This window comes from Sylvia atricapilla, chromosome 2 (assembly GCF_009819655.1).
Source record: "Sylvia atricapilla isolate bSylAtr1 chromosome 2, bSylAtr1.pri, whole genome shotgun sequence".
Taxonomy (NCBI): domain Eukaryota; kingdom Metazoa; phylum Chordata; class Aves; order Passeriformes; family Sylviidae; genus Sylvia; species Sylvia atricapilla.
Genome location: NC_089141.1, coordinates 111,854,364 through 111,879,998, shown reverse-complemented (window position 1 = coordinate 111,879,998; position 25,635 = coordinate 111,854,364). Strand labels below are relative to the sequence as shown.

The window sequence follows — 25,635 nt, the reverse complement described above, 5'->3', positions numbered from 1 at the left end:
GCTTTTAATTAGTTTTAGCTAGCTAGGGCAGAGAACTGGACTGTTGTGGGGGGTTTATTATTATTATTATTATTGTTTGTTGTTTGTGTGGGTTTTTTTGGTTTGTTTTGGGGTTTTTTGTGGGTTTTTGTGGGTTTTTTGTGTTTTCTTTTGATTTTGTGGTGGGGTTTTTTTGTTGTTGTTTGGTTTTTTGTTTGTTTGGTTTGGGATTTTTTTGTTTGTTCGTTTGTGGTTGGTTTTTTTGGTTTGTTTTTTGTTTTTATTTTTGTTTGGTTTTTTTTGTTTGTTTGGTTTTTTTTTTTTTTTTTTTTTTTTTGTTTTTGTTTTTGTTTTTTTTCTTTTTCTTGGGACTGTTTAAAGCTGCTCTAGACTGAAAAAACCAGAGGAGCACCAGGAGCTGGCACCTGCAGCCCACCAGGACCTGGACCTCTGGAGGGACTGATAAGAGACTGAGTGAGCTGAGCTACCCACAGCAAAGACTTCCTGAATTTACCATCTCACTTCAGAACAACAAAAGTTTTTATTGCTTCATATTAATTATTCTTTATACCAGTGGGCATTTTGTTAAATAAATAGCTTGTCCACTTTTCTCTGAGGAAGTTCTTTCTTGGATTGCTTGGCAGAAGGGGCCATTTGGGTTTGCTCCACAGAGGTACCCTATTAGGAGGTTCCCTCCCAAGTTTTCCCCAAACCAAGACATTCCAGGTCCTCACCTCTGACGATCAGTTGGCTCTGGTGCTCCACGGCTGCAGCATCGTTCCTGGCTATGCAGGTGTAATTCCCGTTGTGCATCAGGGAGAGGTTGGAGATCCTCAGGGAGCTGGTGAAGTCGATGTTGTCGATGGTGACGCCCAGGCTGGCGGGGATGGGCCGCCCGTCCTTCTGCCAGGTGATGGTGATGGGCAGGTCCCCCGAGACCACCACGCAGGGGATGAAGACCCTCTGCCCGATGGAGAAGCGCGGGAACTCGAAGGGCTGGATGAAAGGTGGGACTGGAAGGAGAGAGGGAAAGAGGGAGTTGTTGAAGCCATGGCCTTGTTCAAGGAAATAAGGTAACAGGGCAGATATGCGGCTTGGGATTGATGCTTTAGGATTTTAGCTTTTATATTTTCCATATATTTGTAATCCTGCAATTCTTCAGTGTATAACTCTCAACTCCATACACAGTGTTAGCTGCTGTTTTCCCATTTTGGTCAGACCCAACAATTTCTCTCTAGGCCTGGGAATCAAGGACACCAAAAAATTGTTAGGGGTGAGCAAACTTGGGGTAAATGACTTCATTACCTGAAACTGTAATTGGAAGATTAACCCCCAATGTGCAAATGAACCAAACTTATAAAAGTATGAAAATGCATGATCCAACATCCATTTTGAGTGTAACCCCTGGGGGGCTTTGTCTGCCCTAAACATACTTGAAGGCCATTCAATAAATATAATATTTTCTTATTCCCTTAATTTTGTCTAGCCTCTGTTTTTAGGTAGTCCCAACAAGTCATCAGGATGTGCAGAATCTACACCTCTGACACCTATAAAACATTGTTTAGCAGGGAAAAAAAATCACATTTTTGAAAACACCTTCTCATTTCTTGGCCACCCAGTGCACAAGCAGAGATGACAAGCTGCAGAAATCCTGGATTCTGGAGACACCTGACCTCACAGGCAGACCTTTGCAAAAGGATCAAGCAGCTTTTCCAGAAATCAGAGCACTGCCAGCTGGAGTCTGTCCAGGGCTGCCAGCAGTGACATTGCCAGGAAGGGCTCAGCAGCTTTCAAGGTCTGGTGCAAGGCCCTTGCTTAAAGGTCATGGAATAGACCTGGAAGAGGCTCCAGCTTTGCTTCTAGGATGTGATGAAAAGGAGTGTCAGCTTAATGTTTCAAGGCACAATTCTCATTAAGACTGCAGGAAAGGAAAGACATTCACAGTGCTTGTAGGACAGCAAATTAAGGTAAAACTGATCTCTAATCAGAGGGATGGTGCAAGGCATGAATGTTCAAGTTGGAATTTAATTCCTGCTAAGCATATTTGGCTTGAAAAGTCTTTTTTTCTTTCCTTTTCTTTTTTTCTCATATTATTCTCTGGCTGAACCAAAAAAATATGAAATAAGTTACCGTATTTTCTACCAAAGTAAAGAATTCTACTTCTTAAAACCATTTTGTTTTCAGGTATTTTTTAATAAAAATACCTAATAAAACCAGTGGTTGGATTTAAAAAAATATAGAAAAAATAATGGGGATGCCGTGTTTTCTTCGGGCTGTGTTTGGAATGTTTACTAAAAAATTGGTAAATTGAGACTCAAATACTTGTCTAGATGAAGAAATAAAAATCTTCTGCCCTTCTCAGGGGAGCATTTGAACAACCAGGGCATTGATCTCAGACAGGTTTTTATCAATCACTCCTGAAAGGGCTGCACAGCCAACTTTGCAAGTAGTACTAAAACACTGATTTATCAAAAGAGAAGGTTCCTAGAGGTTATGTACCTCAGATACAGAAGTCCATTTTCCTATTTCTTGGGAGATCACTTACACATAATCTGTACTACATTTGAACAGGAATGATGGAAGGGTACCCAGAACAGAACATTTATAGTGACTAATATGTTTGAACTCCAGAAGAAAATGGAGTTGGTGGCTTTATGTAATTGTATTTCTTTTGTCCTTTTTCCCCTGCAGAAATTCTAATGTTGTGGTTTCCCCAGAACTGAAGCAGAAAAAACCAAAAAACAACAAGTGATTACAGTGTGTGCCCAAAATGCTTCCCCAGCAGGATTTTTCCTCCTCTGCCAGTGTCCTATTTCTGAGATGCAGGGACAACTCTTGTTGACCATTATTCAGCTCTGTTTCAGCTCCAGGCATTTCCTTTGATCCACATGTTGGGTCCTTCAAGAGGAATAAGAAAGTTCAAGCATGGCCAGCAGGAAAAGGGAGGGGATTGTGTCCCTGTGCCCTGCTCAGGTGAGAGCCACCTGCAGAGCTGCCCCAGCCCTGGAATTCCCAGCACAGGGAGGACATGGAGCTGCTGCAGAGAGCCCAGAGGAGGCTCCAGGATGAGCAGAGGGCTGGAGCAGCTCTGCTGGGAGGAAAGGCTGCCACAGCTGGGATTGTTCAGCCTGGACAGGAGAAGCTTTGGGCTGAGCTCAGGGTGGCCTTGCAGGGCCTGAAGGAGCCCCAGGAAACCTGGAGAGAGACAATTCCCAAGGGCTGCAGGGACAGGACACAGGGAATGGCTTCAACCTGAGAGTGGGGTTAGATTAGATCTTGGGCAGGAATTGTTCCTTGGGAGAGGCTGGACTGGAATTCCCAGATTTGCTGTGGCTGCCCCTGGATCCCTGGCAGTGCCCAAGGCCAGGTTGGACTTTGGGGCTTGGAGCAGCCTGGGACAGTGGGAGGTGTCCCTGCCCATGGCAGGGGTGGGAATGGATGGGCTTTAAGGTCTCTTCCAACCCAAGCCATTCTGGGATCTATAATTCCATGATTACAGCCCTCCAAAGGACTAAGGCCTTGTTCAAATGCTTGTGCACATTCACCTCATGGTGCAAGAGGCTGACACAAATTTGGTGTTAACTCCACAGTTTCCAGCTCTGCCATGGGGCCATTTGGTGAGGGGAAGTTATGACCATGCTGACCTGCCACCAAGAGGTGACATCAGGGACAGGACAACACAATTCATCCTTTCAGGCCTTTGCTGGCTGTTCCCAAGAGGAACTCAATGTCTGGGTTTGGGAAAAGTGCCACTGCCATCCATTTTTCTCACAGGCTGTCAGACTTTCTCCTGGCTGCCGTCTCTCTAACTGCTAAAACCTGTCCTTTGGCATTCTGAAAATCTGGTAGATCAGGCATGGAGAAAAAAGAAACTTGGTATAAATTACTGTGTTTATTTGAACTCTGAGCACTGCAAAGTACCAGCTTGTTCCCTTGGGGACTTCTGCTGTCACAAAGTGAGGCAAAATATCTGCAGCCTCTTGGAATTGCCTTAGCCCAGCTTGTTCATTCACGGGAGATATCTCAGATTCGTTGTACATCAGCAGAAAAAAATTCTCTTAGCATTTATTGACAAGCAGTTCATAACATGAATGGGAATGAGAAATTACCTGAATGTGCCTTTCAAAAGATTTTGCCATAAATTTTGCCCTTCATGAGTTAAATGCCAAGTCCTCCCCTTACTGTGCTGCCCAGCACATTTTCTGCCCAAACCCTTCTCTTCATCTCAAACATCATTACTGAAAAATATGCTAAAATTCACATCAGGGTGGAAAATTACTTCTGTACTTTCTGCTGAGTGTGTAACAAATTTGAGCCAATCTTCCACAGACAAAATGATATCAAAAGTCAGACAAAATATTGCCCAAGGATTATAATGTGCATCTTCACTCTCCATCTCCCTGATGAAGAAAACAGGGAGAAATATCATTAGGTAACATCGAAATGTTTTTCAGAAAATATTGATTTGCAAGGCTGTATTTACCAGCTTTAAAATATAAGTCATCGCCTGCAGAGTATTTCAGAAATTGGCTGAAATATTTTTAGGCAGCACATTTTCCTTCTACTCAGGTTTTTAAGATACAGAAGAAACCCAGCTTTCTGATTCATAAAATATAATGTATATTCAACATGCTGCAGCTTGCAGTCCTGACAAGGAGCTTATTTTAAAAGCCAGTGTGTAATTTAAAATCAGTACTTAGAAGAAAGTAAATAGTCTTGCAAAAACTTTGAAGTATTGAAGAATGATTTTCAGCTATGGTATTCACCAGTTTGAGTTGATAAAGGAAATTTCTGGTGAGCTATCATAGGAGGTAAAGTTTCTTCCTGCTCTTTTGAAGAAGGAAATGACCATAAAAAAGATCACTTATTTTAATATATGATGATATCTGGCAAATTATTTCTGAAATACAAAATTTTCTGTCGCTATCAATATCTGCAGTAAAAAGTTGAGACATATCCTTGATAGAAGAAAATATCAAGCTTGATTAACCAATATGAGGAGGTTTTTTTGCACTCTAAAGCTGTACCATTACCAAACAGCACAAAAAAAAAAAAAAAAAAAAAAAAAAAAGGGGGGTATAGAGTACTTCAAGAGAGAAAATTTACAGTAGGACAGATGTATTTAAAATCTGTTTAAAATACTTCAAGATGTGTTTATGTGTTTTCCTTGCCTATATGCAGCTTTAGTTTGACTATATTTCAGAGTTCGCGTTTGATTTTTTTTGGTGAAATTATGCTATTTTATATATAAGCTGATCCATTTTAACTAGAGAGAGAATAGTCTGTGTGCTTGTATCCATGGTAGGAATGTTTCTTTGCCTACTCACAATGAGAAGAGGGAAAATCTCTGCTTCAAGCCACCAAGTGCTGTGTCCTGGGAATGCTTTATTGATGAGAGCTTGAATTAAGTGTCTATTTAAGAAGAGGAGCATGGGCCAGCCTCATTAGTGCTACTACAGGAAGATTTAAATTATGTTTTCGTGCCCTAGCAAGGTCTTCTGTACCTCTGGGGGACTGCTGGAAAGGAGGGCAAGGAGGGCTTCCACGCTGCTCTCCATTAGCAGAAGAGCATCCTTAATTTCTTGCCCTCAGTTCTATGGGAGTTTTGCTGGGAGGAGCTGCTGAGATGATTCACTAAGACAGAGCATCCTGCAGATCTCCTCTGTTTCCTGCAGCAGCCTGCTGAACGTGGTGTTCTGCACAGCAAAGCCAAAGTCATCCCCTGCTTTATCATTATGAACAGCTCCCTGATGGGTTTTCTTGCAGCAGCACCGTGGCAGGGGCTGTGTCTGCAATATAAAATACTTCTGGCAATGAATATTTATGGCTGATGCAAAATCACAGCCACCAAGCACTGCAGTCCCTTAGGGCAGCCCTGTGACCCCAGATTTCACGCACTGGGAGTGAAAAAGCCAAAATTATTTTGTCTCTGCACAAACCCTAGCCATGATCTAGCAGTTTTTAAGGTTTCACAGGCACCACAGTCCCCACTCCTCTTTCCTGCCATCCAACACTCACAGGCTCCTTGACGCTGTAGTAGGAGCTTCTCCATAAGGACAGAGAGTTTTAAATGTTGAGTACAAACCAAAAGTGCTTTTAAGTCATGCCTCATTCATCTGTGGAACCATCTCCTCTCAGCCTCCTTTGTGAGAGGTAAGGTGCAAGCCCTTATCATCTTGAAACACCCTGCCAAACTGGGATGGTGAGGAGCTCAGTTCCCTGCCCCAGGAGATGCATTTGCTGTTTCTTTGTAAGAGAGAAAACCTTGATTTGAAGATAAGACAGCAGCTGGAGGAGTATTTTCATGCATCAAGGTGATACCTTCATTGATAAATTAAATTCATTGATAAATTAAAGGCCTCACTTTTGGAACCTGCTCCAAAGATTTTACCCTTGTTCAGCTCCTCCCTGATCTAAAGTGATGTTTGTTCTCAGGTACCACTGTGAAAACTCAAAACCAACTAAATTACTTGAGCCAAAAGATAATTGACAAAATAAACACAAAAATAAAAATAAAAAATAAAAAGAAAAAAAAAGCAAGAACGTGCCTTCTTACAAATCTTAAGTAAACAAATCTGTACTGTAAGAGAAGAGAGCAAGCTTTTGATAAACTCATATGTAATATATTGGTTGGACTCCTTAACTGAGGCATTTATTGAAGTATTAAGGCTTATTTCACATTGTTTGCATAATTCAGCAATAAATGCATCCATACACAGATTTGTGTTTGAAAAATAGAAGATGTAAGACTGTGCACAAATCCAGCAAGTTTTAGTTTAGATTTAAGTGAAAAGTTTTAGATTTGCACATTCTAATTCCTCATCATGGATATTGGGGGATAGTGGAGAAACAACTTTTACAGACATTTTTGGGTGACCATTTTCTGCATTCTCAGAGGTGAAGTCATGACAGTAGTTACATTAGAAGTGTACTGGTGCAAAGTAAGACACATCCACATGATACTTGTGACACTTTAAGGAATGTAAGTCAGGCATTTAATGCAAAGCTAACCTTGAGCTGCTGCATGTTGAGTGGCAAAAAAAAAAAAAAAAAAAAAAAAATTACAGTTTCAGTGTTACCTTCAGGAATTTGTACAGGTTAGACACACTTGAGACATCCCTATTAAAGTGCACAATCCCTTAAATCAGGCTCTGCCACTGCTTGCCCCTCGAAACTGCTCCCCATGCCCATGCTGTGACCTGAGAAGAATTCCTAAGTGCATTTTCCAGGATGTTTTGCACTATGGCACATTCTCATTCACTCTGACCACACGGCCCTGGTGTGATTCCTGTACATGACCACTTCAGTCACTCTGAGAGATCTGAGCATTCCTTCCCAGGGAAGTTGTGACAGGTTTGAAGGGATCCAAAACCACATAGTGTGGAGGAATGGAAAAAAAAAAAAGGCAAAAAGTGATACAATGAAAGAAATATACAAAAGACATCAGGGCCAGAATTCTTTTTTCTGGTTCAATCTATTGGCAGAATCAGTCAGTGGGACAGGAAAGATCTGAGATAAGTGCAGGAAGCTGAACTCCCACTTGCCACAATCCTTGCTTCCAGGCTGAAGCCTGCACAGATTAGCAGACTGATTGATGGCAGAATGCAGCATGGTCACGAGAACCCTGTAAAGATTTCCACTGATGGGTTTTTTTCTGCTTTTGTGCCTGCGTATTTTTCACTATCTAAACAGCCCTCCCCGAACTGATCTGCAATGCAAATTCACCAAGAATATTTCAGATATTAGAAAAAGCCAGACACATCCCAGTAAAGATGAAAAGAATCTATTTAGAGACTCACAAACATGAAGCTATTTACAAGTAGCCCCTGTTTGGTTTGTTTGTATTCTAACATGAAACAAAGCTGGTACAATTGCTTTTTGTGGCTCACAACAGGTGAGGTGCTCACTTTCTATACAAGAACCTTTCTAAATCAATGAAATATATAAGCTCCACGAGATCAGAAACAGTCCTTTTGAACACCACACTTTTTATTTTAATGGTGCTGTACCCTTCCCTCTCAGGGGCTTCTTTTTCAATTAATTCCTGTTGGAGAAGTGTGAATAGCAGCAGGCTGTTTACATGAGACTGTCCCATGAGACTGATGACAAGAAAATCATCACTTACTACTGATGGCTTTTACTGCAGCTGGGAAAACTATTACTATAAATTGCGTAATAAAAAGATGGAGATAATAACTCACTCCTGTTCTGAAAATGCTCTGAGATCTACTAAAATGCTGTAAAAGAGATGCTGCTATTATTATTTTTACATCTTTCCACTTTCATGAGGTTTTTTTGTTTGGTTTTTTTTTTTTTTTTCCTATGGAAATATGAAAACTAGAGATAGGGTGGGTAATATAACCCCTTCTTTGTTTGCCAACACTTCCTATGATAAGATTATTTTCATCTGCTTGCAGTTTGACTTTTGTTTGGGTAGCAGTTTTCCAGGCCAGATGTCTGCCTCAGGCTGAGTCATTTCAGCTGGAAGGTTTCAGCTACAATTCCATGGCCATTTCCAAGAATAAGGTGTGGGAAAGCTGAGACATAGTAAATATCAATTCTACCATAAAACAAAAAAAACCCAAAAAGTTTATTTCTTACAAAAAAAATTAAGAAGCTGAGAAGTGCCACCTGCCCCATGGATTTAGCAGCATGGATTTCAAGTTTGGGTGATTACACCAGCCTCAGATTTTCTTGCTATACTTTTAAAAAGTCATCACAGTGGTGCCCAGATTTTGCAGTGTGAGCAAAACCAAGTCAGTAAATAATAAAAAACCCCAAAAACCAAAAAAACCCAACCACATGATGAACAGAGTCCAAGGAGCACTGAGCACATCCTAGCACTACCTTTCAGTGGCTGAGTCAGTCTGTTGAAATTTCAGAAATCAGGGCAGATTTGTCACTCTAGTGCTTGAACTTGAACGATGGTAGAGAGGACTGGAACTGGAAGCTGGGAAAAAGGTTGGGGTATCCACAGGTAAAGGGTAGTTTTGAGTCTTGAGAACAAGGCAGCAGGGAAATGAAAGCTGAGATGATAAACACTTTGAGTTCAGATTGATTTTGGAAGCCAGAGGAGAAGAGCCAGGACTTGGAAAAGGAGGAGCTGGAGAAAACGGAGGAGGATAGGTCATTCTGAGAAGGAGTGAACAGAAAATCTGCATCTCCTACAGAATATTCTCTTTAGGATCTCTGACTCCAACAGTCCTCTGCCTTTGGTGTTCAAACCCCTCTGGCAAACCACGAGACCTGGGCTTAACACAGAGCAAAAAACTGATTCTGCTAAGAATAATTCTGTTCTTAGCAAGGACATGTGCAGGATCTTTAGCAAGGCTAATCTCAGTTACTTCTGATGATGGCAGTAACTACTGTTCTCCCTTTGCAGGAGGCAGGGGAAAGGAGGTTCAGTTTATTTACAAAAAAAAAACCCCAAAAACACCTATTTTAAAAATAAAATTACACTTAACATAGGCCAAAGCAAAATGTGCTGGAATGGTATTAGTACAATTGCAAAGGTGAGTGGTCAGCAGGTATAGAATGCAGGTATAGAATACAGAAATTAAGTATGCAAGTACAGTTGTTGTCTTCCTCTTTTACTTGTGCATTACAGGGTGGGAAGTTTGTGTGTTTTTTTGGCAGAACTAAGAACTGGCCAAATCATTTGTCTTAAAATATATATATATATATATTATAAAATATATTATATATTTTATATAATATTTTATTTAATATATATTTATATTAATATAAATAAATATTAATATTAATTATAATTAATATTAATAAATATATATTCATTTTTATATAATTTTTATATATTTTATAATATATACTATATAACTATTTTATAAATATATATAATATTTATATATTATAAAAACTTAAAAATATCATCCCAAGGTGTTTTGATTTCCAAAAAGCACTGTTAGGTCTCAGGCATGTTTTCATGGGAGTTACATCTGCCAAGCAGAAACCTGCACATTTTCCTGCCAGCTCGTGCACTCAGCTCCCAGCAGCCAGCTCAGGCAACTGCTGGATTCCAAATCCAGATTTTTGGGACAGAGACAAGGGGAAGGCAAAAGCTGGGGTGAGGGCAGGGCAGGAATGAGAAGCCACATTTCTGTGGACAGTTATTTTCAGCCTGCAGACCTCTGGCAAAGGTGGCTGTGCAGACAAGGGCAGCAGTTATTCCTAAAAAAATGGGACAATTGATTTCATTTGATGTCTCATTGATTCTTCTGATCAGCAGGGCAAAGAAGTAGAGGATCTAAGGTCAAATAGCACAGAGGTGCCCAGCTTCCAAGCTTTTGGCTTTCCCAGAGCCTGCCAAGTGGAAGGATAAACAGCAAGGCTCTGGAAGCCCCACTCAGGTTCTCTGGCAGCCAGGAGTTCATTTAAAATTATTGACAAGAAATGTTCTGTTCTCCCATCTGTGACTTCATCATGATTTCTGAAGGATGACTTCACTTTTATTTGGATGTTTGTAAATGTGAAAATACTCTGCAGATTGGACAGCACTCTTGTGTTTGATGGCATGCTCATGGTGTTGCATGTTTTTATTGAAATGCTGCTTTAAGCAAGTCTTTATCCAAGACAGAACCAGGATGCTTCACATGCTGGGGGATTTGGAAGGTGGAAAGTAAATGTAGCAGAGGGCTGCCAACTTTAAAAACCAGTTGTTTGCCTAATGCAGATAAATGCTGCCCCATAGAGCCAAATTCTGCATTTACTTTGCCACAGATCTGTCAGATTAAAGTGATTAAATTACCTAAATCTGTCTTTCCCAGGGGTTTGCTAAAACGGGTGATGTGACTGCTCTGAAGGAGGAAACAGAACTCTCAGGAGCAACTCCATTTCAACAAGACCAGGGCTTTGAACATATAAATGCTACATAATGGCAAGTGAACTGGAAAAATTAAGCTGTAAGCTTCTGAAATTGAATATACAAAAAGATGTGTGGCTATTTTTGAGTTCAGTTTGTGCCTTGTTGCCATTTTTCCTGGTGACCCAGGTGGCTTTTGAAAGTGAACACATTGTTTCTGAAACATTCTGATATCACTCAGATGATAAACTCATGAGGAAATTAATAATTATGTCCTCAAAAGAGAACATTGGAGGGAATGAAAACCCACTAAGTAACAGCTTATTAAGCGTCATCTATTCTGAATCACCCTTCAGGTGACTGGTTTGAGGTCACCCACAGAGCTTGTAGCTGAACTGAGAGCAAAGCAAAGGACTTGATGTATTGAAGAGGGACAATAATTCTCCCTTAGTTTCTCTGGAAAAAAAATTATACTGATGGTAGGAGAAGTTAAATTGTAAATAAGGATATTTGAGCATTGATTTGAAATTTTCTTACAATGTCATATTTTAGAGCACTTTTAACCTCCAGTATGCAAGCTGGGCCATGTTTTGTATTTTTTTTTTCTATCAAGCACTTAAGCACTTAAAAACTCATCCCATTAACTTTGGCATCTATAAAATGAAAGGCAACACACACACACATTAATAATATTTTAAAGCACCAGGCCACTTTTGACTCTTCACTAGTATGTTAGATAAAATCCACTGTGGCACTGCTGACCTCAAGCTACAACAGCAGAACATTGAGAACTGCTCAGGTCTGACCTAAAAACCTCACCTGTGACATTTTGGGCTCTGTAGATGAGATCAGGCTATTAACCTTATTTTCAAATTACAGTGTCTTTTCAAGGCTCAGAGCAACCTGGTCTTGTGGGTGGTAGAACCCCATCAAGGAAGTAAAAACACTTACAAAAAAGTTACAGCTCAATCCAAATTGCTAGAGCTGGCAATCTGCACTCTGGGGGAGGAATTGCCAAGTTGGAAACTGCAACTTAATGGAAGAAAAAGCAGTATTTCACCTGAGATACCAGTTAGTGTTCTCAGTGACTGGTATTGTTTTGATCTCAATGCCTGTGACTGCTGGAATTGTTTTGTCTGGCTACATTCATTTTGACAGTCATTTGAAAAATTGTGTCATTTAAGAGGCAGCTTTTCCCCACCAGAATCTCCATGGTGGCCTCTTAGTGCAGCAGCAACACAGTGACTGATTTGTCATCCAGTTCCTAAACTCTATCAACAGATTTGTGATATCATTGTAATGTTAAGCAAAGCGCAACACACATGAAAACAAAAGGTGACATTGGCTTTTTATGCCACAGCTTGTGACCAGTGCCCTTGATGGTCTCAGGTGTGTGACATGTCATGCCTTTCAGAGTCTAAATTGCTCTTGGCTTAAAGCTAATCCCCTAAACTCTTGAAAAAAAACCAAAAAACCAGCAATTGCATCACTCCAGACTGCTAAGGGCCAAACTAACAGAGCAGAAGGAAGATAAGAGATCAGATGTCTCTTAATAAAGTCATTTTACTAAACTTTTCTCTTCATCTTTATCTTATCTGAGAATTGGTACAAGATTCAACCTCTGTTCCATTTCTTCCTCTTCTCTGCCTCCAAAAAAAAACCAAAACCAAAAACAAAAACAAAACACCAAAAAACCAACCAACCAAAAAAATCAAACAACAACAACAACAAACCCCACCAAAAAAAACCAAAACAAAACACCCCCCCCAAAAAAAAAAAACCCCACCAAAAAAAACACCCAAAAAAAACCACCAGGAAAAGTTTCAAATAACTTGAGGAACAGTGAAATTATACTCCAATTCTTCCTACAGGCTCACATGAAGTGCAGTATTTAGTGGCCCTATTGCTCAAAACTAGGTGCTGCTGCAATCAGGTTTTCTGTCTTTTGTATCCTTATGAATAGGTCTGAACATTGCCAAAGTCAGAACAGTCAGGACACAATGGTAAAAAATTCCTATTCTCAGTCTCTTTCTGTAGTCTTTCAGGGCCATCTGAACATCCTTATTTTGGACAATTTGAATAGATTTGAGGCATCCTATTAGAATTTCAAGTCACATTTATTTACAGTGTTATCTTTCTAAGCATGAAGAGCACTCAGATAATCACTTAATAAGAGGAAAGCAAGGTTAATGCTTTCAGTTTCTGTCTCTGCTTAGTGGCAAAGATACAGATGTTAAAATTCTCATCTCATGTTCCAAAAGGCAGAAAGTCAGTGGCTAATGAAAATTGCAACTTTGTTGTCCAGCAGAGAAACAGCCACCATTGAAATGCGTGTGACAAACCATTAATTCCCTGATTTAGTTGCAGTGAAAAGTGCTCATAGCAAGCTTGAGCTGCAAGGTCCCCCACTCAGAGGCAACCACAACAACAACAAGAAGGAAATACTTGGCCAGCTGAGCCAAGGAGGGGTAGAAGTCAGGGGACAACAAGACATGATGACTGATTAGCTCAATGCCATCATTAAAAACAAACACAAATCTGGATTAACCTCTGACTCTGCTGTGTACTACAACAACACAAAGTTTTTGCCTTTAAAAGGTTGAAGATGACTTTTTTATTTTTTAGGATGTGTCTCTCCTTTTATACTGTTCTACACAGATCAACTTGATTGGTGAAGTAAAGATAAGCTTCTTCAATCACATTGGTCAGACCAGAGGGACATCAAGAAGAAGACCCTCATTAAAAAAAACCTGTAAACAAATTTACAGTTACAAAAACATATCTCTTGTTTACAAAAAATTCCCTAAAAAAAAAAAAATTCCAAAAACCAAAACATGTCAAACGCAAACTACAACCACAAACCTCCTCAAACCTCTTATGACTCGACTGCCAGCACAATGCTACACGTGCAATTCCACAAACCACCCAGCCATCAGCCACAAGATTTACTTTTCCCAGCTGCCCTCACCTTTCACTGTCACATGCACGCTCTGGCTGGTGGACAGCTGGGGCTGGACCAGGACGTTGCAGGTGTACTCGCCCTCGTCCACCTCCTTCTGCACATCCGAGAGCTTCAGCGTGCCGTTGTTCTCGAACGCCACTTGGCGATGGTTGAAGGGCAGCAGGTTGGAGTTCTTGTACCACTTGATGGAGTAGTAGGGGTACCCGATGACCCTGCAGTGGATGTAGGTGTCCCTCCCAGCGATGGCCGTGATGTTCTTCATCGGCCGAATGCTCGCCGGCCCTGCCGGGGGAGGAGGAAAGGAAACTCTTGAAGACAATTTTAAGGGCATGTTTGCTGGAGGGAACGTTGTGTGATTGTTTCTGGGTGTACAGATATGGCTCGTGTCGTGCTTCACAGAATTCACAGAATCACTGGGTTGGAAGAGACCTTCAGGATCATCAAGTCCAACCCAACCTTAACCTCAACTAAACCATGGCACCAAGTGCCACATCCAGTCTTCTCTTAAACACATCCTGAGATGGTGAATCCACCATCTCCCCAGGTAGACCATTGCAATACTTTATTACTCTTTCTGTAAAAAACTTTCTCCTAATATCCAGTCTGTATTTCCCTTGGCACAGCTTAAGACTGTGTCCTCTTAGCATTCGACAGATTTTTCCTTTCAAGAGCTGCTTAAGCAGTTTCCCTAATCTTTGTATGCTCTAGTTTTTTCCTTACCCTGCAGCATCCATACTAATGATGTGGAGGGTATATCTTTGTGTTATCCAGCACTTGCCTGATAAAATCTTTGCTGCGTTACAAATTAAAAGGCTGAGTGTGATTTAATTAATGTGAAATACTGACACCGATACGGTGCTAGAATCCTGTTACACATGAAGACACTGAAACAGTTAGCTTTTTCATTTCCTGTGTATATAAAGTATATATATATTTATATATATATACCCATGAGGATGGGTATTACACCATGTAGAGCCAGAAATTCAAGCTAAAGTTCTGCATACATGAATAATCACAATGGATGTTGGACAAGTAAAGGAGGAAAGAAGAAGAAAAACAAAACATGCACAGCAGGACTAAAGCAAAAAAACCGTGAACTAGTAGAGATGAGTATAGGAAAATTATACTAAAAGACACAAGCCAAAGGGTTCTTCCAACATTTAACCATACTATATATTTTCTAGATGGGGCTGGAGAGGCAGGGTGGGAAAAGAGAGTGGTAGGGGAAGAAAAGGATAAAAAAAACCAAACAAAAACCAGTAAGTTGGTTTTCGGCATTCCAAAATCTCATCACATGCAACAATCTTCTTTTCCACTACAATGAGTTATGTGTGTTTTGTTTATTTTTTTTTTTATTTTGTTTTGTTTGAGGAGCTGATTTGACAAGCACCTCTTACGTTTATTCGAGCCTGGTACAGGACGACTCCTGCAGAGTTGTTGGCGGTGCAGCGATAAACGCCCCCGTCCCGGACCTGGGTGTTGGAGATGTTCAGGTAACTGACCACGTTGCCCTCGGATGTGATGATCTGGCTGACCCGGTGGCTGCCATCCTTCACGATGGGATCCTCGTCCAGAGTCCAGGTGATGGTTGGCAGAGGAGTCCCCTTCACGTTGCACATCAGGGACACCGGCTCTCCTGGGCTCACCACCTTCTCGCTGAAGGCAGAGATGATCTTGGGAGTTCCATCTGCCAAGGGAGAGAAAGGCAGGAAAACAGTGCTTACGTGGTGTAAAGCTGGTCCCCTCTATCCTGGACCATATCCCATCAGCCAAGATCTTTCTTAGAAGCAACACAAGCAATTGTTTCCCAGGATGTAGCCCTAATTATTGAGAGAGGTAAATAAATTCTGCCAATAGAGGACTTAAATGACCCTTTGTTTGTGGTAAGTTCCTTTTACATCTTCTGAGAAACCTGATAGTGGCTTTACTGTAGGAAAAATACTTGAAGAGGGTCAGGCGTTGTGGGCCTGAGAGATTTTAGCCTGTTAGCAGCTGCTAACTTTTTCCCAAGGAAAAAATTCTCAAGGAAGTTCCTTCTCAAAACGATCTTGGCAAACAACTATCCTTTCTCAAAACAATCCTTCTCCAGGTGGTGTTTTGCTGTTTCTCTAGTTTAACCAGTGGGATTAAAGAGGTGTCATTCCTATTCACCAATCATGTTAAGTCTGTATCGGAACACCTTATAAAAGGTAGTAAGAATCAGAAAATAAAGCCTTCTATTTCTATGCTCCTTGTCTTCTGAAATATTTGGAGTCTTTCGTGTCCTACAGCGACAAGGCATCTCTATGAACTGCTGTGTTCCTGCAGAAAAGTTTTAAAACCATATGCAGCTCATTATAAGAGACATGCAGCAAAACCTCAACACATTTGGAGATTCTCTTCTCCTGGTAGAATTTAGCTCCTTGGAATTTAAGGATGAATCCTGTTGCCAAGAGCCAGGCACAACTTGCATAGGCTGATTTCATACAGCAGTTTAGTCCTGGCACACAGTGCTCCATTTAGGAAAGTATTAAAATAAGCTTTTCTAAATACAGATTGCCAGTAACAGCAGCGATGTCAATTTTTCTGTGGTCATTTTGTGCTACAGATAAATATTTATCTGAATGAGAGCTTGAAACACTTTACCTTGTGAACTGTCTCCCAAAATACTCAGCCTATATCAGGGAAATGAATAAAGAAAATAGGTGGTCAGAGAAACTTTGTAAGCAAGGAGCAGGATTAAATATCCAGCTCTCCAGAGTTCAGTGGGGTAATATTTAGGAGTGCTGACATCCTGGTATTAGTTAAAAAGTCCTTTCTGTGGTCATGCAATATGTGTTTGTTTTCCTTTGAAAATGTTACTTTAAAAACATGGCTGCAAAATTCCCTTGCTTGCTGTATGGTAGAAAGATAAGCACTGGCATTCTCAGAATGTTGAAAGGCCTCAGCATCCCTGGAAGAGCATTTGATTTTATCTGATTTAATTTTTTTTCCCTCTGCCCCCTCTCTCTTTCATTTCTGTCCCATCGGTTATGTGACAGAGTTTCTAATTTATTTATTTCTTTTCATTCCTGACTCTCTTCCTTTCCTTTGTGGCGTACTGGATAATGTCACCCCTCAGAAAACAGAACAGCAGCAACATACACACACAAAAAAAGCTTTTTATCCTGAAAGGGAGCTGACACAGGACCAATAAATCTGTAAGTGTGCACACTATGTACCTCTCTTCCTCCTCCTCTTTTTTTCTTTTTTCTTTTTTTTTCCCCTCCCTTTTTTTAATTCAAGTGACAGGCTTTTTTTTGAGATGAAAGTAGACATTATTCTCCCAGTGAGACCCGAGTGTCTTTGAAATCTTCCCTGCTGCTGCTCTCTGATAACCTGCACTCTCCCAACACCATGATAGATTATCAATATGCTCTTTAGGCTTTCCTAGTCACGGGAGATGGTTGCCGAGGTAACTCAGTCCAGGCAGGTAATCTCTTCTTCTTCTACAGAGACTCTAAAAATAGTGTCCATGCCATGCCTGCACCACAGCCTCATTAGCAAGATGCCTCTGTGCAAGCTGATGACTTTTCCCACTTGATTATCATGTGGAACGTTGTATCAGTTATTTAAGATGATCTCCAAGTTGTCACCCAACACACCCAACCAGAAAAGCAATGTTTGGATTTTTAACAGAGACCTGCTTGGAAAGGATTTTTTTTTTTTTCAAATTGATTTTTCCATTCCCTTATGAGTGAGGCACAATAAACCCCACAGACATTTCATGAGTACTCTCTTTTTTGTAAACTCCACTGATGCTAAGATGATTTTTGCTTTTAGATATTCTTCATACATATTCTGTATAATTCTGTAGACTATTATTGTATAGTTTCACAGTTCCTAGCTAACTCCAGTACTTTTCCTACCCTGATAGACAGAAAGACAAAACACATTCCTAAAGGCCCCGATCCTATCTTGCTTCTTCCTGGGAAGCCAGGATAAGTTACAGTCCCAAGACACTTTCTCATAAACAAAGTGCAGCTAGTAGCAAGAAGAAGTGGAACCAAGGGGGAGAATTACCTCATTACTTGAGGTCCTAATTGGGAATTCCTGTCAATTATGCTGATTTGCTGAACTTACAAACTGTATTTGCCGTATATGGTATTTTTCCATATCTGGCCTTGGAAACCTTCAATTAAAGATCAGCTAATGGCATGCACCCCACACCCTCAGCCAGTGTTCCTGTATAAGGAGAGAGTTTCAGTTTTCCTCTAGATATTTTAGGAAGTTTGCCTAGAATTTTCCTTATCCTCCTGGCAGAAACTGGCTCAGTGCCAGCATAAAAGCATTGGTTGGGCTGGGAAAGTGTAACTCAAAGCCTGTTGCTAATCTCATTGGACCAAGAGCCAAATATCCCACCTGAACTATTAAGTACTAAAGAGAGAGAACAGAGAAACTCCATGCTTTTCGAGGTGTAGCAAGTAGGAGACTTGTCTCTATACTGCGTTTGTGTTTGTATTATTTTCTTTCCTTATTAAAACCTTTTTGCTTTTTCAAGACACACTTGATCATGCCATCTCACTAATTGATTTTAGCTGTAACCCTGGTTTTGTGCCTGGGAGGTTTTGGTTTTCTGAAATTCTTTTCCCAGGGAATTTTCTGTAAACAAGATAATTGTTTTGTAGTTGTATCTTTGGTTTTCATTCCTTTTCCTAGGAGGAGTTTCTTCTTGATGTCCCTCTGATCTGACCAAGGTGATTGAAAAGGTTTGTCTCTTTTTCGCCAGTCAGATTGCTCTGTGTAAAATAGTATATAAGGGACATCTATCCCGAAAAATAAAGGAGTAATTTTCAGCCTTCTGAAACTCAGAGTCTGTGTCATTGTGGTGTACAACAGCATCATTTAGCCACTTCTCTGCCAAGGGCTGGACCCTCAGAGGTATTGGGAAAACCCATAATCAGCTTTGTTATTCCCTATATACCAACACTGTTGTGAAAGCGCGTTGTTTTATTCCTAGACCTTTAATGCATCACCGCTCTAAAACAACGGTGCTGAGGACGACTTGTGCACCGTTTTTGGGAACCAGAACTGCCAGAGGCAGGTGGAGACTGACCTTCCAGCACCACCTGGACGTAGTCTTGGGCTGACATCTTGTCCTTGCGCACGAAGCACTGGTAGGCGCCGCCGTCGCTCTTGGCCATGCCGTCCATGATCAGGTTCTCGCGGTTGAGGCCGGTGATGCGCACGTTGCTGCCGGGGTTGATGATCTCCCCGTTGCGGTACCAGGACAGCTCCTGGTCCTCGGTGCCCGTCACGCTGCAGGACAAGGACACTTGGCTGCCGACGCTGCTCTTGACTTTGCGCGGGCTGATGGTGGCTTTGAGCGGCTCTGGGGGTTTGGGTGGAAATAAGGAGGAAAGAGAAAGGGGAATGGAGCGTGTTAAGCATAAATGCGTCTTTGTGTGCAAGGAACAAATCAGCTCTCAGTTAAGGAGAGCAATAAAAATCACAGCCATGCCCTTAAAAAAAAAACAAACCACCAAACCAAATAACAGATGTCTCTATTGCTCTAAAAAAACATTTTTGCCACCAACACCTACAAAAAAAAAAAAAAAAGAAATCTAGATAGATCTATAGGGATAACCTTTTTAACACATAACCCCATGCCCAGGTGAACAGTAAGGTCAGACCTACAAGTAACACCATCAGTGCTGAGGGATTTAACATGGCACTGCACAGGTTTGGGGGGGCAGGATCTTATTTCACATTAGTTCAGTGTGGACCTTTGAATCTTGTGCATGAAGAGCATTCCTGAAACTCATTTTTATGGTTTAACTTCTGGCAAAAGGAACCAATTTTGCACTTTCCCAAACGACTCCTTGATGTGAACAAGTGCAATAAATGCCATTTACAAGATTAGCTTTCGAGAGTGGAAGATATTAACGCAGGTACACCCATGGATATCCATCTGTAATGTCCACATGGATGTGTTTTGGTGTGTGGGCTCACCAGATTTTCTGCTTTGATGTAGGAGGACTACAATATTTTCAAGTCAGTCTAAAGAAACAGTGGGACAGGAGAGTGCAATGTAAAAGAGGATGAACAGTACTGAAGAAAAGTCATAAACATAAATGCAAGCAAAACAATCTTTATCCTGTCACCTAGGAGTTATCAGCACTACAGAACACAGATTTCATCTCATGCCTTGTATAAATTGGTTTGACTTCCTTATAAAGATAAGGGATTGCTATCACCACTGATACTATCTCTGTCATGAAATGCAGACCTTCCTATTTATCTTTTAGCGGCTTGCATACAAAAATACACACATACTTGAAAAAGAAAAGCAACTTGTTCACTTTATTGAATATTTTATAACATAAAAGCTAGAATGAATGTGTTGTGGTTAATCAGGAACAGAGGCCTGAAAAGAAACACACAGGGGCCTCAGACATTCTGGATTACAGACAAAGGTCCAAAGCAATAATTGATCTGGCCTCAAATGCATGTTAAAAGTCACTGAACATCTCTGTTTTCTATAAAAAGACTACAAAAGCTGAAAACTGGCAACAGTGTATTAAACAAAATAGTCACACTCAAGCACATCACCAATAACTCAGACCCATGATGATGCAAGTGAGCCACATCCTCCACTGCAGAGGACGGTAATTTTTTTTTCCCTAGCTTTTGCTTCCTGCCAGCCTGATCCAGAAAACCTCCACTGGCTGTTTGAGTGCAGAGTCATTAGGAAAAACACATCACCAGGCACTGAGGATGCTTTGGGTATCAACAGCAGTACAATTACATCATGTCTCTGCAAGTTTTGACTTTGCATCATACAAGACAGATGGAATTCAAATCATTCTTGTGAGTATTTTGATGTATTTTGATGAATACATTTAGAGCCAAGGCTCCTCAGTTATAACTCATGAGTGGCAGATTTTTCACCTCAGTTTTATTCTGCCTGAAAACATTATGTGCAATTATTTGTGAGGATATTTTTATGGCCTGAACTGCTCACAGACTTCTCCCTTTTCAGTTTGCTAGTCATGCTGTCTAGGTGGAAATGTTAGTTCACAGAGCATTGTTTCTATTCCAGAAAATAATTTGGTTGTTTATTTTGTTTATTTTTTTTTAAAACAGTAGTAGCATAACACTTTTCCAGTGTGGTGCTCCTGAAGTAATAATTATCTTTGTAGAATTTGTGAAACATTCAGAACATTCACACATGAATACTCGACTGAGGGGAAGTATGAGTATTCAATATTACTGAGCACCATGAGTCATGGCAATAAGCGTTTGGCAGCTTTATTTATGAGAACATTTGCAATTTCTTTTCCAGCACCCAATTCATGCTTCTAAATTACATATCCCCCATGTGATAAATTATAGAGCTACACTGGAAATTGCATCCATTTGCACTTCTGATCGCTCAATTTGCCAACTAACTTATCTCCACAGAGCCTGCTTTGTGTCGTTCCACAACTTTGAGGACTTTAATCATTGCTAAGATAAATTAAGGAAACAGAAGGTACGGCAAGGTAAGGCAACAAATTGATACTGATGCCTAAACAATTTTGCTTTTATGAATTTTTCATATGTTTGTAGCTCTGAAAAATATTATTACAGAGTCATATAGCTCCTAGTATTTTTCCCCACCCTTTCTCTCAAATTTTAGAACAGTAAGCTAACCTTCTAACACATTCCTGAAACACTGCTTTGTCTTATTTTCAAGTAAAGGACCTACAAGAAGAAAATTTTGTTTTACAGCCAGAATCTGAGAAGACATAACAAGAAATAGGGCAAAGAAGCCCTGGACCAACTCCAAAAACTACCTAATCAACTGCTCTTTTAATTGGACAATATTTGTTAAAAATACTAATTTGTTAAACTTATAAAATTGTAGAGATCCAGTACTGGGTGTGCCCATGAGCACTGAGACACCCGGAAGCTTCCAGTCAAGGTCTGCTCTTTATTTTGCTATTTCAGCACTATTGCAAGGGTTTTCTCTTTGGATATCAGGCAACAACGTCAACAGCCAACTGTGACACAACCTTTCACCCTCTGACACAGCAAAAGACTTATCTACTTCCCTAAATCTAAACTAGGCCCAAATGGTTTGTCTTGTGATGATTTATCTCTGCTGAAAACACCCTTAGGCAGCAATAAACATCTTGCCTTGAATGCATGGGAAAGGATAACCAGAAATAAGTGACTGGCTGACAGCTACTTCTGCCATTATAAAAGACCACTACGATTTTCATAAAATCAGAAATCTTTTGCGTGCTCCTTGAGTGTGTAGAGAGTTCTCCTCAATGCTGAGATGTTGATATTGAGATATTTCCCTGGAATTGAGAGAAATTAGGAGCACATCACGGTCATTCACTGGTAAGTGACATTGGCTCCTAATCTAAATTATTTCTTTGCTAGCTGTAACATAGGTACCTTTATTATGGTGCACTGTGTTCTTATCTACTAGTAGCTCTTTTTGTGTTCTCTTGTGTAGTAAGCAGGTCTGTTTAAAGTCTTGTGTCTGTTTCCCTTGTGCAATCCATGTTTCAGTAGACCTGAGTGGTCATTATGAAGGACTTGCAAGTGACAGTGGGTTTTGAGGCGCTGGCTGTGGCAGGAAGTGACTTCCACCTCTCTACCACAAGTCATTTGTACATATGAAAGAGATAACCCAGGTGGGTGGAAGGCCCAAAGAGGTCATCTCTGGTGCCAAAAGGGTTCAAGCCCAGCTAAGAATCCACATCTTAGCCTGGAGAGCAGATGTGGGAAAAGATAAAAAGGAAAATAAATAACACTTGACTGAGAGACGCTGTTTTACAAAGACTGTAAAAGACACATGAATTATCACAGAGGCAGAAGCCTCCTACACACACACTCCCTGAGATTGTTTAAGGCTTCTCCCCAGAGTTTGGACTCAGACTCTGCAGTTACTTTCCTGGGAATTGAGGGAAAGGATTTTGATGTGTGCTCCTACACAAACTGGTTGGTAAGACACATTGGATCCCAAGTTAAATTATTTATTCACTAGCTGTGAAATTAATGGTGCCTTTAGCCTCATGCTTTATTTATGTACTAGTAATCTCTTTTGTCCTTTTTCCTCTGTAGTATATAGGGTGTTTAAAGTCCTATGTCTGTTAGTTTTATGTCCATCAAATAAATAATTAATTCTAGAATAGGCCAAATCAGCCGTTATTAAAGATTTTGTGAAAGAGTGGGTTTTGGGCTGCTGGCCACCTCAGTAAAGCTACAGCCTGCTGCCAGAGGCCTGGGCAAAAGACAGGGACTTACCTAAACCCCCACATCTATTCATAACACTGGCCACCTTGATGCCTTAAGTTTTAACTTTCCTGTTTTTCAGATTCTGTGCTGCCTAGGGGTATAGTTCTGAGCCTCATATTAAATGTTAGTCTGCTCTTTTCACAGAGTAGGGAGACAAAACAAATCCCTTTTCTTGCTGGACACCAAGGACAACGAGTACAAGTTTCAGGCCCAAACCCATAAACAACAGTGGACTGAAGAGAGAAAACAAGAAGGATGGGACTTCACTACCCAAATCTGTAATTGGACAATTAAACCCCAATATGCAAATGGACCAAAACTTATAAAAGTGTGAGACCTGGTGACCTGTCATCCATCTTGTGACCATTTTGGGTCCACCTTGGGTGTAGCCCTGGCCAGGCTCTTGTCCTACCCAAGGTGTGTCCTTAAAGGCTTTCCAATAAATATCTACTTTATCCTCAGTCTCTGTTCCAAGTCAGCCTTCCCACATCACTAGCCTCACTAAAACCTGCTGCCCACTGCCAAAAACCTCTCAAAGACAGAGACTTGCCCAAACTCTCCCCTCTCATTAGTACCACCGACCCACGACCTACGTTTGACGTAGAGGCGGCCGACCACCTCGGCGGTGCCGTAGTTGTTCCACACCTCGCAGACGTAGCTGCCCGAGTCTGAGGGCCGTGTGTTCTCAATCAGCAGCCCCGTCACCGTCTGCCGGAAGCGGCTGTCGGGCTCCCAGGGCACGTTGTCCTTCAGCCAGCGGTACTTTGGTGCCGGGTGCCCTGATGCTTTGCAAGGCAGCTCCACTCGCTGTCCTGCCATGGCTTTGTGGTGGTCAAACCCATCTAGGATAGATGGAGCTGAGTTCGCTGGGTCTGGAAGAGGAAACGCAGAGGAAACTTTTCAGCGAGAGCGTTAAAATGGACTCGCTGTCTTGGGTTGCAGTGTGTAACCAAAAATGTTTATTCTGTTTTCCATCTGTTGAAACCAGTTGGAGAGGTGTTTTCTTTATCTCTTCCATGAACCATTCCTCATAACTCTGGGGGAAGACAGGGTGGGTGCCTTCTGCTAATGGGCCAGCTGTTAAAATCATGTGAGGCAGTGTTCTTTATCTCTTCCATGACCCATCCTCCCTCAGGGGATATCTGCTGTTAATGGGCCATCGAGGCTCACCACGTGACTGATAAAATTATGTCATCCCATTTGGAGATGCTCCACCCAGTGGGGGGAGCCAACCATTGCTATCTAAATAAAAACTGAGACTCAGAAACACCACCCAGCCTGTTTTCCACTGGATTCCAGAGGAAGGCAGAACCCATCTTGGCACCACTGAACCCTTCTACAGGATCATCTCTACTACAACAGAAGCACATCTGTTACTCCAGGAGGATTTATTTACACTGCTTCAAACACCCTGACCAACAGGGTGTCAGGTTGTATTTCTGACTCTGTCAGGGTTTCTAGGATTTTTGTTTGTTTGCCTGCTTGTTTTTTGGGGGTTTTTGTACTACTACTATTTTATTTTTAATATTCCTAGTAAAGAACTGTTATTCCTATTCCCATATCTTTGCCTGAAAGCCCCTAATTGCAAAATTATACTAATTTTGGGGGAGGGGGTTTACATTCTCCATTCCAAGGGGAGCTCCAGCTCTCCCTGGCAGATACCTGCTCTTTCCAAACCAAGACACTCACTAAGCAATATGTCTGTGGGAAAAGGATTTGTAGAGAATTTTCAAAGCCTGACAGAAGGCTCACATAGTCTTGTGCATCTGTATACAAACTTTAAGATAAAAAATACTGACTTAGAAATGCTGTGGAATAGGACAGACATGGTTGAGAGAGAAATGGAACTAGAAACAAGTTTCAAATGATGACTTTGCAAACAGGACCAGATACTTTGGAGAAATAGAACTATTAAAGATGCACTGTAGTAGGACCCATGAGGGGTAATTTTAGATGATTGGCTTTAAGGCATTAACAGCATTGTGTGGCTAAAGCTGATAGGCCAAGAAATGCTTATAATGTATTGTAATTAGGAAATAGTTTGGCTTCTGATAGTGATGGCATGAGTTGTAACATCTCTACTGTCTCACCCTTCACATGAAACTGAAAATGGAATAAAAGATTTAAAAAATGCCTCTCAGTTGCCCCATCTCTGGGTCAGAAAAATGTATAATTTGACATATGTCAGCATTTTGTTCTCCTGCATTTTCTGACTCTCCAGCCCCGGTTTTGGGCACTACAGTTTGCTTCCCTGGCCCAGCCACCAGTCTGAGTCGTGGTGGCTGGGATCCAGCAGCACATGTTGCTGAAGCAACTCATTGCTGCTTGGAAATCCTCTCACTGGATTTCTTCCAGGTGGCAAACATTTTGCTGGTCATCCTTCATGTTCCCTCTGAGAGGCACAGAGAGCCAGAAATGTGTTGCCTTAGCAATTATTGCCACTTCTCAACTAGACTGAAGCCAACACGTTGTCCCTTCTTCTCGGTGGTCTGAAGGCTTTGAATTAAAGGAGCAATTTATTCCCTTGTCAGGAGACAAATGGGCAAAGGCACAGGGATTTCTATCTGCAGTCAAGCTGACAGACAGGCCTTTTCTTCTTCTGTGGGAAAAGAACTTAACG

At 41.1% G+C, this 25,635-nt stretch overlaps 1 protein-coding gene across 1 annotated transcript in view; it reads right to left on the bottom strand.

Moving 5' to 3' along the window:
* DSCAM (DS cell adhesion molecule) overlaps positions 1–25,635 on the bottom strand; it is a 388,992-nt gene that overhangs the window by 164,224 nt on the left and 199,133 nt on the right. Inside the window, exons 4-8 of the mRNA XM_066314168.1 lie at positions 23,609–23,887; positions 18,838–19,113; positions 15,154–15,450; positions 13,767–14,042; positions 714–992 (exon numbers count right to left, since the gene is read on the bottom strand). Coding sequence (XP_066170265.1) covers positions 714–992; positions 13,767–14,042; positions 15,154–15,450; positions 18,838–19,113; positions 23,609–23,887 — 1,407 coding nt within the window. The remainder of the gene's footprint in view (positions 1–713; positions 993–13,766; positions 14,043–15,153; positions 15,451–18,837; positions 19,114–23,608; positions 23,888–25,635) is intronic.